Source organism: Lissotriton vulgaris, chromosome 1_1 (assembly GCF_964263255.1).
Source record: "Lissotriton vulgaris chromosome 1_1, aLisVul1.2, whole genome shotgun sequence".
In the NCBI taxonomy this organism is placed as follows: Eukaryota; Metazoa; Chordata; class Amphibia; order Caudata; family Salamandridae; genus Lissotriton; species Lissotriton vulgaris.
Genome location: NC_141685.1, coordinates 1,666,408,842 through 1,666,421,387, shown reverse-complemented (window position 1 = coordinate 1,666,421,387; position 12,546 = coordinate 1,666,408,842). Strand labels below are relative to the sequence as shown.

The 12,546-nt window shown below is 47.1% G+C and overlaps 1 protein-coding gene across 1 annotated transcript in view; it reads left to right on the top strand.

Annotated features, from left to right (window-relative positions):
• ZC3HC1 (zinc finger C3HC-type containing 1) overlaps positions 1 to 12,546 on the top strand; it is a 133,008-nt gene that overhangs the window by 76,810 nt on the left and 43,652 nt on the right. The window contains exons 5-6 of the mRNA XM_086918902.1: positions 6,053 to 6,180; positions 12,355 to 12,512. Of these exons, the coding sequence (XP_086775028.1) occupies positions 6,053 to 6,180; positions 12,355 to 12,512 (286 nt within the window). The remainder of the gene's footprint in view (positions 1 to 6,052; positions 6,181 to 12,354; positions 12,513 to 12,546) is intronic.

Sequence of the window (12,546 nt, the reverse complement as noted above, 5' to 3'; positions counted from 1 at the left end):
CGGTGCCAGTACATGCCCATTCATCTGGACCAACCCTCACTCTTTCCACCCATCTCTCGTCCCTCTCTGTCCTACTTAACCACGCCAGAAGCTTTCCGGACTTGTCACCCACATCATAGATGCGATGTAGGGTGGCCAGCGCCTGTGTCCTGGCCTCCCCTGTCACTAATTGTTTATACTGGGCTTGTGTATCCAGCAATAGTCTCAGGGTCCCTGGGTCTTTAGTACGATAGTGATCTGTCTCCAATTGCAAGATCTGCGTCTCCAGGGCTTGTATCTCCGCCTGTCCCTTTCTCCTAGCATCCGCCAATCTGCAATGTGCCCTATCTCTCAACACTACTTTGAGCGCTTCCCATAGGACCACCCTAGAGTCCACAGACCCCACGTTTTCTGCCAGGTATACCTTAACGTCGGCTCTCATTCCCCTTAGCAACTCCGGGTTCTGCAAATCCCAAACCGAAAGTCTGAGAATTCTAGGTCTGACTCGTCTCCTCCCGCCCACCTCTAACACCAGCGGCGAGTGGTCAGACACCCCTCGGGCACAGTATTCCGCCGAGTCTGACATCTGTATCTTCTGTCTCGCCATGAAGATATAGTCCAGGCGGGAGTAGACTTTATGTGCTCCCGAGAAGAAGGAGAAAGCCTGGGCATTCGGGTGTAACCATCTCCATACATCTATTAGTCCAAGGGCAGTCATGGTTTTGGCTAATGGGGTCACAGTCACATGTCTGTCTCTGTCTCCCGTCCTATCTACCGAAGGGTGTATTACATCATTTAAGTCCTCCCCAAGGATCTGGATCGTGTCGGATGTATTAAGAATGATGTCGGACACCCCCTTTAGCGTGTCCGCCTGGAGTTTGGGCGGAGCATAGGCAGAGATGAGTGTGTATTCTTTCCTACCCCATAGCCCTCGTACTCCCACATAGGTACCTCTCGGGTCGGTCCAAATCTGTGCTACTCTCATTGGTGTAGATTTTTTAATCAATATTGCAACCCCTCTGGACCCAGAAGTACATCCAGCGTGAACCAGAACTTAATATTGTCCTCTCGCTAGGAAGGCACATTTCGTACCCCGCTGATGCGTTTCCTGTAGGAGTACCACATCTGCTCCAGATCGCTTAATATAGTTGGTAACCAGACCCCTTTATATCTTATAGCCCAGTCCATTTACGTTCCAGGTCATCACTCTAATACCTCCCCCACGTGCCATTCTATCCGGATCCTCCATTGAGATAATGGTGGAGTCTCAGTAAGCGGCCTCGGGCGCCTCGCGCCGGCGTTCACCGTGTGCTGTACGTGTGCTGCCAACCCGTGTGCGAAGGAGTCATTGGTGACATTGTAACAATCCTGTTGGTGTGTGGTGTAAAGTGCGCCTGTGCTTCCCTCAAGTGACTGCAGTGCTCATGCCAACCATCCCCCCTCCTCCCCTGCTGCCTCCTCCCTCCACCCCCATCCCCCCGCTGCCCCAACTCGCCCATCCAATCAAACTCAACATAATATCCCCACCAAACGCCGCTCCCCCACCCTACCTTCCTCCCCCAGCAGGCCTATCGAGCACTTCCCCTCCTGACAGGACTCACTGGTAGGAAAAGGTCTGTCGCCCTCCCTGAGATTCTACCCCTCTTTAAACTACCCCAGCGTGTTTATCGACCTGTAACCAAACGGCTGAGTTCCGCAAAGTCCAAAGAGTCTAGCGGAAGTCCGTTAGAACGTAGGGGAAGTGAGTAACAAAACACTACCCTCCCCTCCCTCACTACAATGAACAGAACTGAACACCCCACAAAAACCAACAATAGGGTGCGTGTAAGTCACTTGCGTGCTTCCATGCGGTCAGCCGATATCGTGTCCATCTACCATTGTTAGATTCAAGCGACGTGGGGACCAGACGCTCCCTGTCCTGACAGTCCATCAGCATTCTGATCTCCCTCCAATTCATGTATGGCCATCACCAGCGGGTGCGGAGCCGGTCCCTGACCCTCCTCCACCTCTGATGCCTCTCCCTCTGCTGCGCTGTCTCTATCGGTAGGGTCCTCTAGTGCAAGGGCAGAGAACCTGGATCCGGAGATCGTGTTCATCTGTGGTGGATCGGCAGCTTGGTGTTTCCCCAGTGGCCTATTCTGTGTGGGGTATGGCGTCGTTATGGTCTCCCTCAAGGTCCTCGCTCTGCGTCTCCTCTGCGGCAGCGCCCTCTCCCAGAAAGTCCCAGATGTTAGACCTGTCCTCAGCAGCTCGTTACCATTCTCCTCCCATCTGCGAAGGGGCGGGCGCTCCTCCAACCTTTGCCAGGCGTCATCTGGATGTGCAAAGAAGTATGTTTTGTCCTTGTAGATGACCTTAAGTTTGGCCGGAAATAGAAGCATATATTGGATCTTCAAGTCCCGGAGTTTAGCTTTGACTGAGTCAAAAGAGCGTCGAGTCCTCTGCGCCTCCTGGCTGTAGTCAGGAAAGATCATGATTTGCGAGTCCTCTATCCGGATCTCCCCTAGTTTCCCCGCTTCTCGGAGGATCAGATCTCTATCTGCAAAATTCAGAAATCTCGCTATTATCGGTCGCGGCCGACCCCCCCACAAGAGGTTTGGCCTTGAGAGCTCTGTGCGCCCGTTCAATAATAAAGCAGTTAGAGAAAGTTGCTTGGGGCAGTGTTTCAAGGAACCAGGAGCGCAGGAAACCCGCCATATCCACCCCTTCAATTCCTTCTCTAAAGCCCACGAAGCGTAGGTTGTTTCGTCTCGCCCTATTTTCCACGTCGTCCACCTTCCATATTAGCTGCTTTTGGGTGTCCTTCAGGTCCTTCACAGCCTTCCGGAGGTCTTGTATGGAGTTTTCCGCTTCTCCCAGCCTGGTCTCCGCCGTAGTGACCCTTTCCGTGAGGTTTCGAAAGTCCTGTCGCAACAAATTGACCTCCACTCCCACCTCGCCGATTTTCACCTCTAGGGCCGCTCTTGACGCCTGGATGTCTGCTCTGAAGGCCTGTATCGCACTCATCAGGAGGGCAGTATCTGAGTTCGCCCCCGCTCCCTCCACGCCTCCCATCTGCGGCGCCATCGCGAATTTGTCAATTGGCCCTTGCTTCTGTGTCTTCGGTGCCGTGTCCTTATTTCCCATGATGGCTTGACCTCTGCGCTGCAAGTGTGGGGGGGTGGGGGGGGGGGGGGGGACACACCTTAATTTCGTTCTCACTTTCTCATGTGTGCCCCATTCGGCCCCTTGCACGATTGACCCTCCGGTTGCTTACCATCAAAACCACCATTTTAGTGGCAATAACGTCTGCAAGGAGGGTGAGCAAATTGCGAGCACTGTCATTCAACCCTCCTTACCTGACCATCTTCTGTGATAAGTTGGTGCTTTGCACTAGCGCCTCTTTCTTACCGAAAGTGGCAACACCATTCCACATGGGACAATCTATTACCTTGCCCACTTTCTACACTCTTCGGCAACCATGTAAAGAAGAGTGTTGTCCTACCTTGACCGCACTAAAGAGTTCCAGGTGAACTACCATATCTTCGCAGGCTACATTGGCACGAAGAAAGGTTGTGTGCTGCAGAAGAGCACTATCTCACCATGGGTCGTCCTCTGCAACTAAATTTGCTATATTCTAGCCAAAAAGCAGCCTTCTGAAGGTTTAAGGGCACATCTCACCAGAGCAAAGGCTGCTACCACGGCGTTGCAACGTGAAGTTCTAGTCCTTGACACTTGTCAGACAGCAACCTGGGCATCCCTGCACACTTTTACTAAGCACTACGGCCTGGATAGTCCAGTCTGCATGGACAGCCTTTTGGGCTACTCTGTCCGGCAGGACTTTCTGGTCTGAACTTGTCTGCAGTCCCTCCTCCAGAGATGGTATCGCTTGGGTATCTATTCAAAGGTAAGGAATCAGCGGCTAGATGTCTCTATCAGATGGACAAGTTACTTACCTTTGGCAATGCCTCATCTGGTATAGACATGATGTAGCTGAAGATTCCTTACTGACCCACCCATCCGCCCCACCCTGCGGACAGGTTTCTACGGTCATGGATTAACCCCCTTTCCGGGCTTTAGTTGTTTAGAGACACACCAGTGTCACTGCACTTCATGGCTCTGCGCTTCTTGCGTGAAAAGTTGTGAAAAGTAACTGACGTCAGCACACCAACGTGGTGCCTATAATGGTGACGCAGACATCACAATGGCGGAGACTATGCGGATCACATCACGTGTAGCCGACCGACACCACCTACTGGTGTGCAAGGATATTGTTCGAAGAAAAATCTTCCGAATTCAGTCCGATGCCTGGGAAATTTCAAGGTAAGGAATCTGTGACTAGATCATGTCTGCTAGATAAGACGTTACCGAAGGTAAAACTGGGTTCGAACTGGTTTGCGCAGTAGCTCTGTTTTAGAAACTGAACTGTACATCCTAGTCTGACTTTTAAAGAGACTCCTTGGAAGCACAATGAGTTTACTTTTGGGAGCAGGGTTGGTGTTAATAGTGGCCATTTAGCAGGGATTAGCCATCTGGTAAAGGAAAGGCACAGTTAACAACACAAAGTGTTATTTCTTTTGAAATGCAGTTCTCAAATGGGGTTCTTGAGAACTGAAACTTGATGTTCAGAGCCATCCTAGACATTGTCTGAGCTCCCTTCAGGCTGGAAACTGAGTTCCAGCACTGGGAGAGGTGAGGCGGGGCTATCTCATCTCCATGTGGGAAGAACTAGAAGGGAAGACCAGTCTCATTCAGGTGGCTATGGGCATATTGGTTGAGGGACTCTGGGAAAGTCTGCAGTACATTGAAAATAGAAGAGCTGAAAATAGAGGATGGGATTCACATGAATGCTGACAGGATTGCATTTAGGGCATCCCTAAGTCCCTAGCTAGTGCTCAGATCAAAAGACTGACAAAGTTCCTAGGTTCTGGGCTCCACTTCTTTCAGAAGCACTGCGTTTGTCGCTTGGTTACAGACTGCCCCAGATATTAGTTTCCCTCTTGTAAGGTATTACCTCGGGTAGATTCCTATAGCTGTCTTTCCCAAGGCCATATCACCATGACACATCACTTTAAATCTACCCCAATCTTTCCCTCTCCTTCATCTTGCATTTTGGCTTGTATCGGCTCTGTCCGCAAGGACAGCTGGATTAAAAGACAAAATAGGATGTCTGATAGTTAATGATGCTTTATGGCCAAAACTGTGAACTAATAAGTTAAAATTAAGTAACAGCGACATAAGTTTTAATTCTATCACTGAAGTTTAATTTAATGAATAGCACAGACTATGAAAGACCTTAAAGTATGAAGTCCTATCAATATCTCTTATTGCAACGTAACAGGCCTCCTTTTATGAATGGTTTACTTTGTCCTAGCTGTTTCCAGTGTGCCGGTTAGGGTGAAAGTAGAGAAATGAAAGCCACATACATGGAAATAAATTATAATTAAGGAATGGTGGGAGTGAGAGCGCAAATCTTATAAAGTGACACCAGTATCTTTTTGAAAGATCCACATTTCCTCTGTCTCCCGAAGAGAAACAGTGTAACTAGCCTCAATATTTGTGAGTTTTGATTTTGTGAAATAGAACCAACGTCTTAAGTAAGAATTCACATTTGTGGTAGGAGAGGTTTATTTGCTTTTGAGGTTCTGGTTTACTATGTGGTATTGGAGATGCTGTAAAGCACATTGCAGTTTCTGTCGGTGTAATTGACTGCTCTGCCTATATGTAGTACCATGTTATTTTTTAATTCAATGTCAACGATCTTGATTATTTGTATTTTCTATGCTTTTCGTAGTATTACTAGTTAGACAAAAGTCAATAAGTAAAGAAATTATGATTATGGGTTTTTACATGTGTAGCTCACATTTCTTGGCGGACAAAGAAGCTCTCTGCAGAGATCAGAGGTCTTCACTCATTCAGTGGCAGAAGTATCATTGAGTTGAATAACTGCTAGGTACACTATTAGGTAGCACTATTGTTACTTTATATGATGTGCTTTTGTTGCCTGATTTTGCATACTTGTAGGGTCTAGCTTGCTGTTTGTACTTTTTTCTGTCTTACAGGGTGTTTCTTTACATTTTCTATTTCTGTTTAGAACGCTTTTGGGTCCTTCTGGTAAATGAGCCCCAGGTCATTCTCACCAGTTTCATAGAGCGGTTCCAGAGCTTGTGCCAGCTGGAATTGCAGCTGCCCTTCCTGAAGCCAGAGGACCTGAAAAACATGGTGAGCTACAACAGCCAGCAATTTTAGTTTTTCCGTATTCTTACACCTTCACATCGATTGCATCACACTTTTTCCTACAGTTTTAACAAGTGGCTCAGTTCCCCTGCTCACTGATAAAATGTAAAACAATGACCAGGCTTTGGATGAATGGACAAGGAAACATTGAAGCCAGTGTCTTAGTAGAAAAAGCTGGCTCTTCTTAAGCATTTGAAAGGCAACAGATCACTATGGTTCAAGGATGATTAGGGAGTATGTAGTCCAGGCAGAGGACTCAACAGATTTCTTAAGAGTGCCAGAGCTGCAGGGTCTTCAATGGCTATTTTGCATGCGCCTTATGGTTAATGCAAAGAACCTTGAATTTAATTCTTTCGAGGATCTGAAACCAGTGGAAATATTTCTTAGCTGGCACAACGTGGTACCACTGTAAAAAAAAAAAAGAGCTGTGAGGTTCTGTACGGTTTGAAGCTTGGAATGCTCCTTACGTGGGCAGCCACTAAGAGTGTGATTGCAGTAGTAGAATCTAGAACTCACAGCTGCTTTGGTTAAGGGGATTTTGCGGCGAATGGAAAGCAGAGGCAAGGTAAGTTAGTGGAAGGACGGATGTGTTTGTCATAGTAGTAGTAAACTTTGGGCACTATTGAAAATTGTTTATCTACAGGAGTCAGTGAAGTTGCCAAGAGAAAGTGCTAACAACTGATGTCAAGAGTAAGAGAGCTCTCTTTCCCTTTGAGTAACCACCAATGCAGAAATATTCACCCTCAACTGCATCTATCATCTAAAACATCTTTCCTCTGATTTCAGGACTGCTATATAAGTCCTAACCATTTCTAAATTGCACTATTGGATTTATCATTTTGAAAGTGTGACTGCCTCCTTTCTAAAGCTAGACTTGTTGTTCCAAAACCTTGCAGCCATAGTTCTCCAATGTCAGCTGTTGCAGATGTACATGATGTGGAAAGGCATCTATCTTAGTTTCAAAGAGAGCTGCCAGTTCATGATTTATACTCCAGTTGCTAGAACTTTACTCAAGAATCTGTCGCCCCCACTATATATCAAATTTAATCTCCTCTCTCTAGACCAAGAAAAGTATACTCTATTCCGACACAAACTATTTGAGTTCTCCCGAGAATCCCTCTGGTAAGATACATTGTTGTTGCGTTGTTTAAGGCACATTACCGTAAATTCGAGTTAGTAGACATTTCCCTAACATTAGCATTTCTGATTTTCCTAGCCTTTTGCTGTCATTAGATTACTTCGGCTTTCTCACCGCGTTGCAGAATTGTAGTGCCCTGAGTCTAGTGAGTACATCACTTGATTTCACATGCTCCTTACAGTTATTCACGACACCGGGTTAATAAAATTGAATGGACACAGAGCAGAACATAGAAACGGTGACACAATCCAATGAATTAGAGACACTGGGATGCGTTCGTAAATCTTCATTTCTTCACCAGATTTGTGTCTGTTACTCACACGTTCACAATTTTTTTTCCTCATACGATACCTGAAATAACATGTGTCCCAATTCTACTTGTACCAATTTGTAACATTACTTCTCTTATACCTAAATGATATATTTTGACATTTTAGATCCACAATGCCACACCGCGGAACTTCAAGTCGCTAAAGGAATCACAAGAACTAATTTTCAAACCCCTGAAGAAGGGTTCAGAGGAACCTGAAAGGCATTGGGTGTTATTTCATATGATTTTGTAAATAGGCTAAAGTATTTCATTTGAGTTTGATCGTTAATAGAAATGTGTTAAAGAATCATGTACAAGAAAGAGTGAAATAATGATTTCAGAAATATGAATAGAAACCAGATGGATTGTTTGTGTTTATTTTAAATATACTGCAAGTTGCATTGTCTAATACGTATTGAGTACTTTAGAATACTAGCACAGAAACCCTAGGGACAATAGGTAGAGTTCCCTGCAGACCTGGATTGCGACTGCGTCACCTGGGCAGAGCACTGCATAGCGCTGTACAGCCTAGTGATGAGTCTGCGGGGCAAGGGTTTCGTCTGTGTATTCTCTAGTGCCTGCAGAGTGGGCAGGGGGGCCGGGAATTCTGCAAGTTGTCTGTATTTTGTAGTAGAACAGCTCTGAGAAACTTACTGCCTCTGCCCCAGATACGGACGGTGGGGAAATTAAAACATCACCTGGATACAGATCTGCAAATGTGTGGAGTCTGAGTGACTTTGCAGCTACTTTACTAGCTCCCTCCTCCATCACGGAGAGCATAGGGTTGTGCGCTAGTGGTATGGAAGGGGCATACAGTATTCGCAACCGGGCTCTATCCCGCCGGAGATCCCACCCCCAGCGCAGGGTCTCCACCGTGACAATCTCATCTCTTATCCTCTTTAATGTTTGGTATAGCGCCACCTGCAGAGGTATCGGGCCGCTACATCTATCTCCGCCTCAGTATGCGGCTGAAATGGGGTGGGATGCTCTCAGTAATGCAAAAACTGGGCCTGTGCAGAGTACGCATATAGTTGTATGTCTGGGGCGCCCATCCCGCCTTGTATAAACAGCAGGGTTAAAAGTTCCCAGGAGACTCTCGACTGCTTACCAGCCCACACCAGTGAGATCAATAAAGTACGGACGGATTTAAAAAAAACCCTGAGTCAGGGGCAAAGGTATATTTACAAGTGGCAGTCCAGCCCAGGCAGATACTTTTTCCCACAACTACTCAACAGCCCAACCGAAATTCAAGTTCCAAAGTTCCAGTATATCTCTGCACAGCCAAATCCCTATATATTTCACAGGGTGATCCGCCCAATGCAAGAGATATTCGATCGTGAATGAATGTGTGCTGTCTGTAAGTGAGAAGATAGTGGATTTGGCCCAATTTATGGAGACGCCTGACAACCCACCAAACTTAATCAGTTCACGCAGTACTGGAGCTATATTAGCATGGTCAGAAATGTATAGAGTAATATCGTCCATGTATAATGAGACCAAAAGCCCTTGTGTGCTGGAGCCCAACCCTCAAGCTGCATGATGTTTGCACAGCCTCGCCGCCAGTGGTTCCATCGCAATAAAGTAGGGGAGAGGGGACAACCCTGCCTCGTTCCACGGGTGATTGGAAAAGGCTGCAATGTCATACCATTCAGTCTGATTCTTGCAGGTGGGTCAGTATATAATAAGCAAATGAGTCCTAGGAACAGTGGGCTGAACCCAGTTTGTTCTAAGATAGTAAATCGATATGGCCATACCAATGAATCAAACTCTTTTGTAGCGTCCAGAAACACCGCCACTGCAGGAAATTGCGGGTGTAAATAATGTAACACAGAAAAAAGGTTCCAAGATTATGGGAGGTGAACCGCCCCGGTATAAAGCAGGACTAGTCCAGTCTCGAAACAAGTGGGAGCAGTGGCTGCAGTCTGCCTGCTATCAGTTTGGCTAGGATCTTAGCATCAACGTTGATTAATGATTGTGGTCTGTAAAAGTCCACTACATCACTGTCTTTCCCAGGCTACAGCAACGTAATAATCCTTGCTTTGCGCATATACTACGGTAACCTACCCAGGGTTTGTGCCTCCTCATACACCTCGAACAGTTGCGGAGCCAGCTCCATCGCATAGGCCTTATAGAAGGCAGTGGTGAGCCCATCTGGGCCCGGGGCCTTGTCTAGCGGTAGACTACATATTGTCTTAACTATATCTTCTACCGAGAATGGCATGTCCAGATATTTCCTGTGACCCCTCCCTAACTACAAGAGTTCAACTAATCCGGAAATTCCTTGAGGTCACCAGAGACTTCGCTACGCGTGGCTGTGTAAAGGTTCTCGTAAAATTGCATGAATCTGTCCAGAATGCCCTGCAGGCCCCTAATCAGGGTGCCGTCCTCCCTCTAACCTCTGTCACAAAAGTGGCAGAACAGGGTTTTCTAAGCATGTTGGCGATAGTCCTGCCCTCTCCCCATATTGTCTAGCTCGTGCATTCTTGCCCAGGAAGTTCACCTCCCTTTGCGCCTCCTCCTCAAACTCCGCAATAGCTTCCTTAATAGAGGCCAGTATCGTAATGTTGTTCGTGGAGTAATATTAAGATTCAAGTTCCCTGATCTTGCCTTCTAGAGCTGTCAGCGTACCTCTTATTGACCGCAGGATCCCAGCTTGCCGCGCAATGCACTTCCCACGTATCACCACCTTGAATGCTTCCCAAAGGGAGCCCTGAGATGTGACTGAGTCTGTTTTAAGTAAGAAGTACTGCCCAAGGTCCCCCCGGATTTCTTCCCTGAAAGCCTCATCCAGCATAGCATTTTGGGGAAGTCTCCAACTAAATAGCCCTGCTGTGTTTTCGGCATGAGCAAGCTCAGCAGACAAGGCACATGGTCTGCGAGTGTTCGAGGAAAATGTGCAACGTCCGGCACCCACATTTCTATGTCCCATGTAACCAGCCAGAAGTCCATTCCGGACCAGGTGCCTCGATAGGCAGATATACAGGTACCCTCCAGTGTATTCAGGTTACGCCTCCTCCAAATGTCTGGCCACGATTATTGCATTAAGTGTGGCACTCGAGTTTGGATGTAGTGTACGGGAGAGTCCCTTCCTGTCCATGGTGTCACACAGCACTGTGTTAAAATCACCTTCACTGCACCCCCCATTATTGTCTCGCAGCCAGTGGAATGAATCTTTGCCCAAAGTTTTTTAAATTACTCTGGGTTGTCTGTATTTGGCCACTAGTGCTTTTTCCACTCCCGCCAGCTTCTCCAGCAATTGCACGTGGCGGCCTGCTGGGTCTATCTGTGACTTTGACTACTTCCAGTCCAATCTCTGTCGAAGTAATGCCACTACCCCACGTGCATAATTTGAGTATATGGATGAATAAATGTTTCCCCAACGCCTATTTTGTAGTTTAGTGGTGGAAGTAGTATTTAAATGTGTTTTTTGTAAGAAACAAATGTCAATATGGTGCCTCATTAGGTCGACATGTACCAGTCTGCTTTTCCTGTGGTCATTCAAACTGCGAATGTTCCAGCTTCACAAATTGATAGTAGTCATGGTAATGGTAGTACTCTGCATATCTGGCCTCGAATTAAATGCTGGGCTGCATAAACCCCTCTCCCAAGTAGGAGCACCTTATGCAGAATTGCCCTCGCCACACCTCTGTCCGTCCAAGAAACCCATTGTGCCCGTCTCTCACTACGTGTGCATACCAATAAGGACCTCTAATGTTCTGCGTCATTTTGACCAAACTTGTGAGCTTTACCCTCCCCACCCTCGCCCTCCCCCACCCACACCAACCCCCCAACTTGGTTGTGTGTAAATAACCACCCTGAAAAGTATAGGAAACATTCACTACAGGTAAACAACCTAAGTTAAAATGGGAGCTCTCTCTTGGGGGCTTAGGTACCACCGGCATACTACCCTGCCAGAGGAGAGGGTGGCCGAGATAAGTCGAGAAGAGCCATTCACCTACAACCCTGTGCTGATCAACCGTTGTTTCTTAGTATAAACATTTATAAGCCCACATTGCATTCCCTTTCATGTCTGCCAAAGGGTCCCCCCAACAAGGAACACATCATCGAGCTACCACTCTTTTTTACTGCTCAGTCTGGAGCGGTGAAGGTCGGGAGTCAATCATTCTCACTTAGTCCGGCTTCTGATTGAGGACCAGACGTGGCCTGCCGTTATTTTTCCTTCCTCCAATGTGTTTAGCAAATTTCAGGGCAGACTTCGCGTCTGTAAAAAAGTGCGACGTACCTTCACGAGCGACCTTTAACTTGGATGGGTATTGGAGCGCGTATGGGACTTTTGCTTTCAGTAGGAGACGCTTGGTTGGCGGTAACTCCCTATGGGCAGCCTGCACTGCTGGCGTAAAGTCAGGGTAGAAAGAAATGTTGTTTCCTGTATAGTTATCGGTGGCCTGCTCCCTGGCCAGTCCTAAAATGGCATCTCGATCTTGATAATTCAGCAGGCGTGCTAGGATATGACAAGGTTTCAGCAGGTTGATGGGAACAATAGGAGAAGCACGGGCATTCTGAAGTAAGGCTTAGATGGTGCACCCAGGTTGCACCATCTAAGCCTAAGAGGTTGAACAATTGAACAGAGGTGGATTGTGGTGCTGTCTTTCCTGCGCACCCTTTTCCCACCGCCAACACCAGTATCTCCTTTTCAGGCAGGGCTTTGACTGTCTTTTCCAGCTGTGTAATCTCCTTTTGTACTTTCCAGGCATTGACAGAAGACACTGTGAGCCTCCTCTTACACTTGATAGAAGTGGAGCTGGAAAAGAAAGCTGATGAGACCAAGGCTGTTGTGAAGTTTACAGCAGAAGCTCTGCAAATTCACGTCGCAGCCTGCATTTTGGCACTTTGTGGCTGGAGTTATAGGTCGGTGTATAATGAATTTGTTCTGAACTTTATT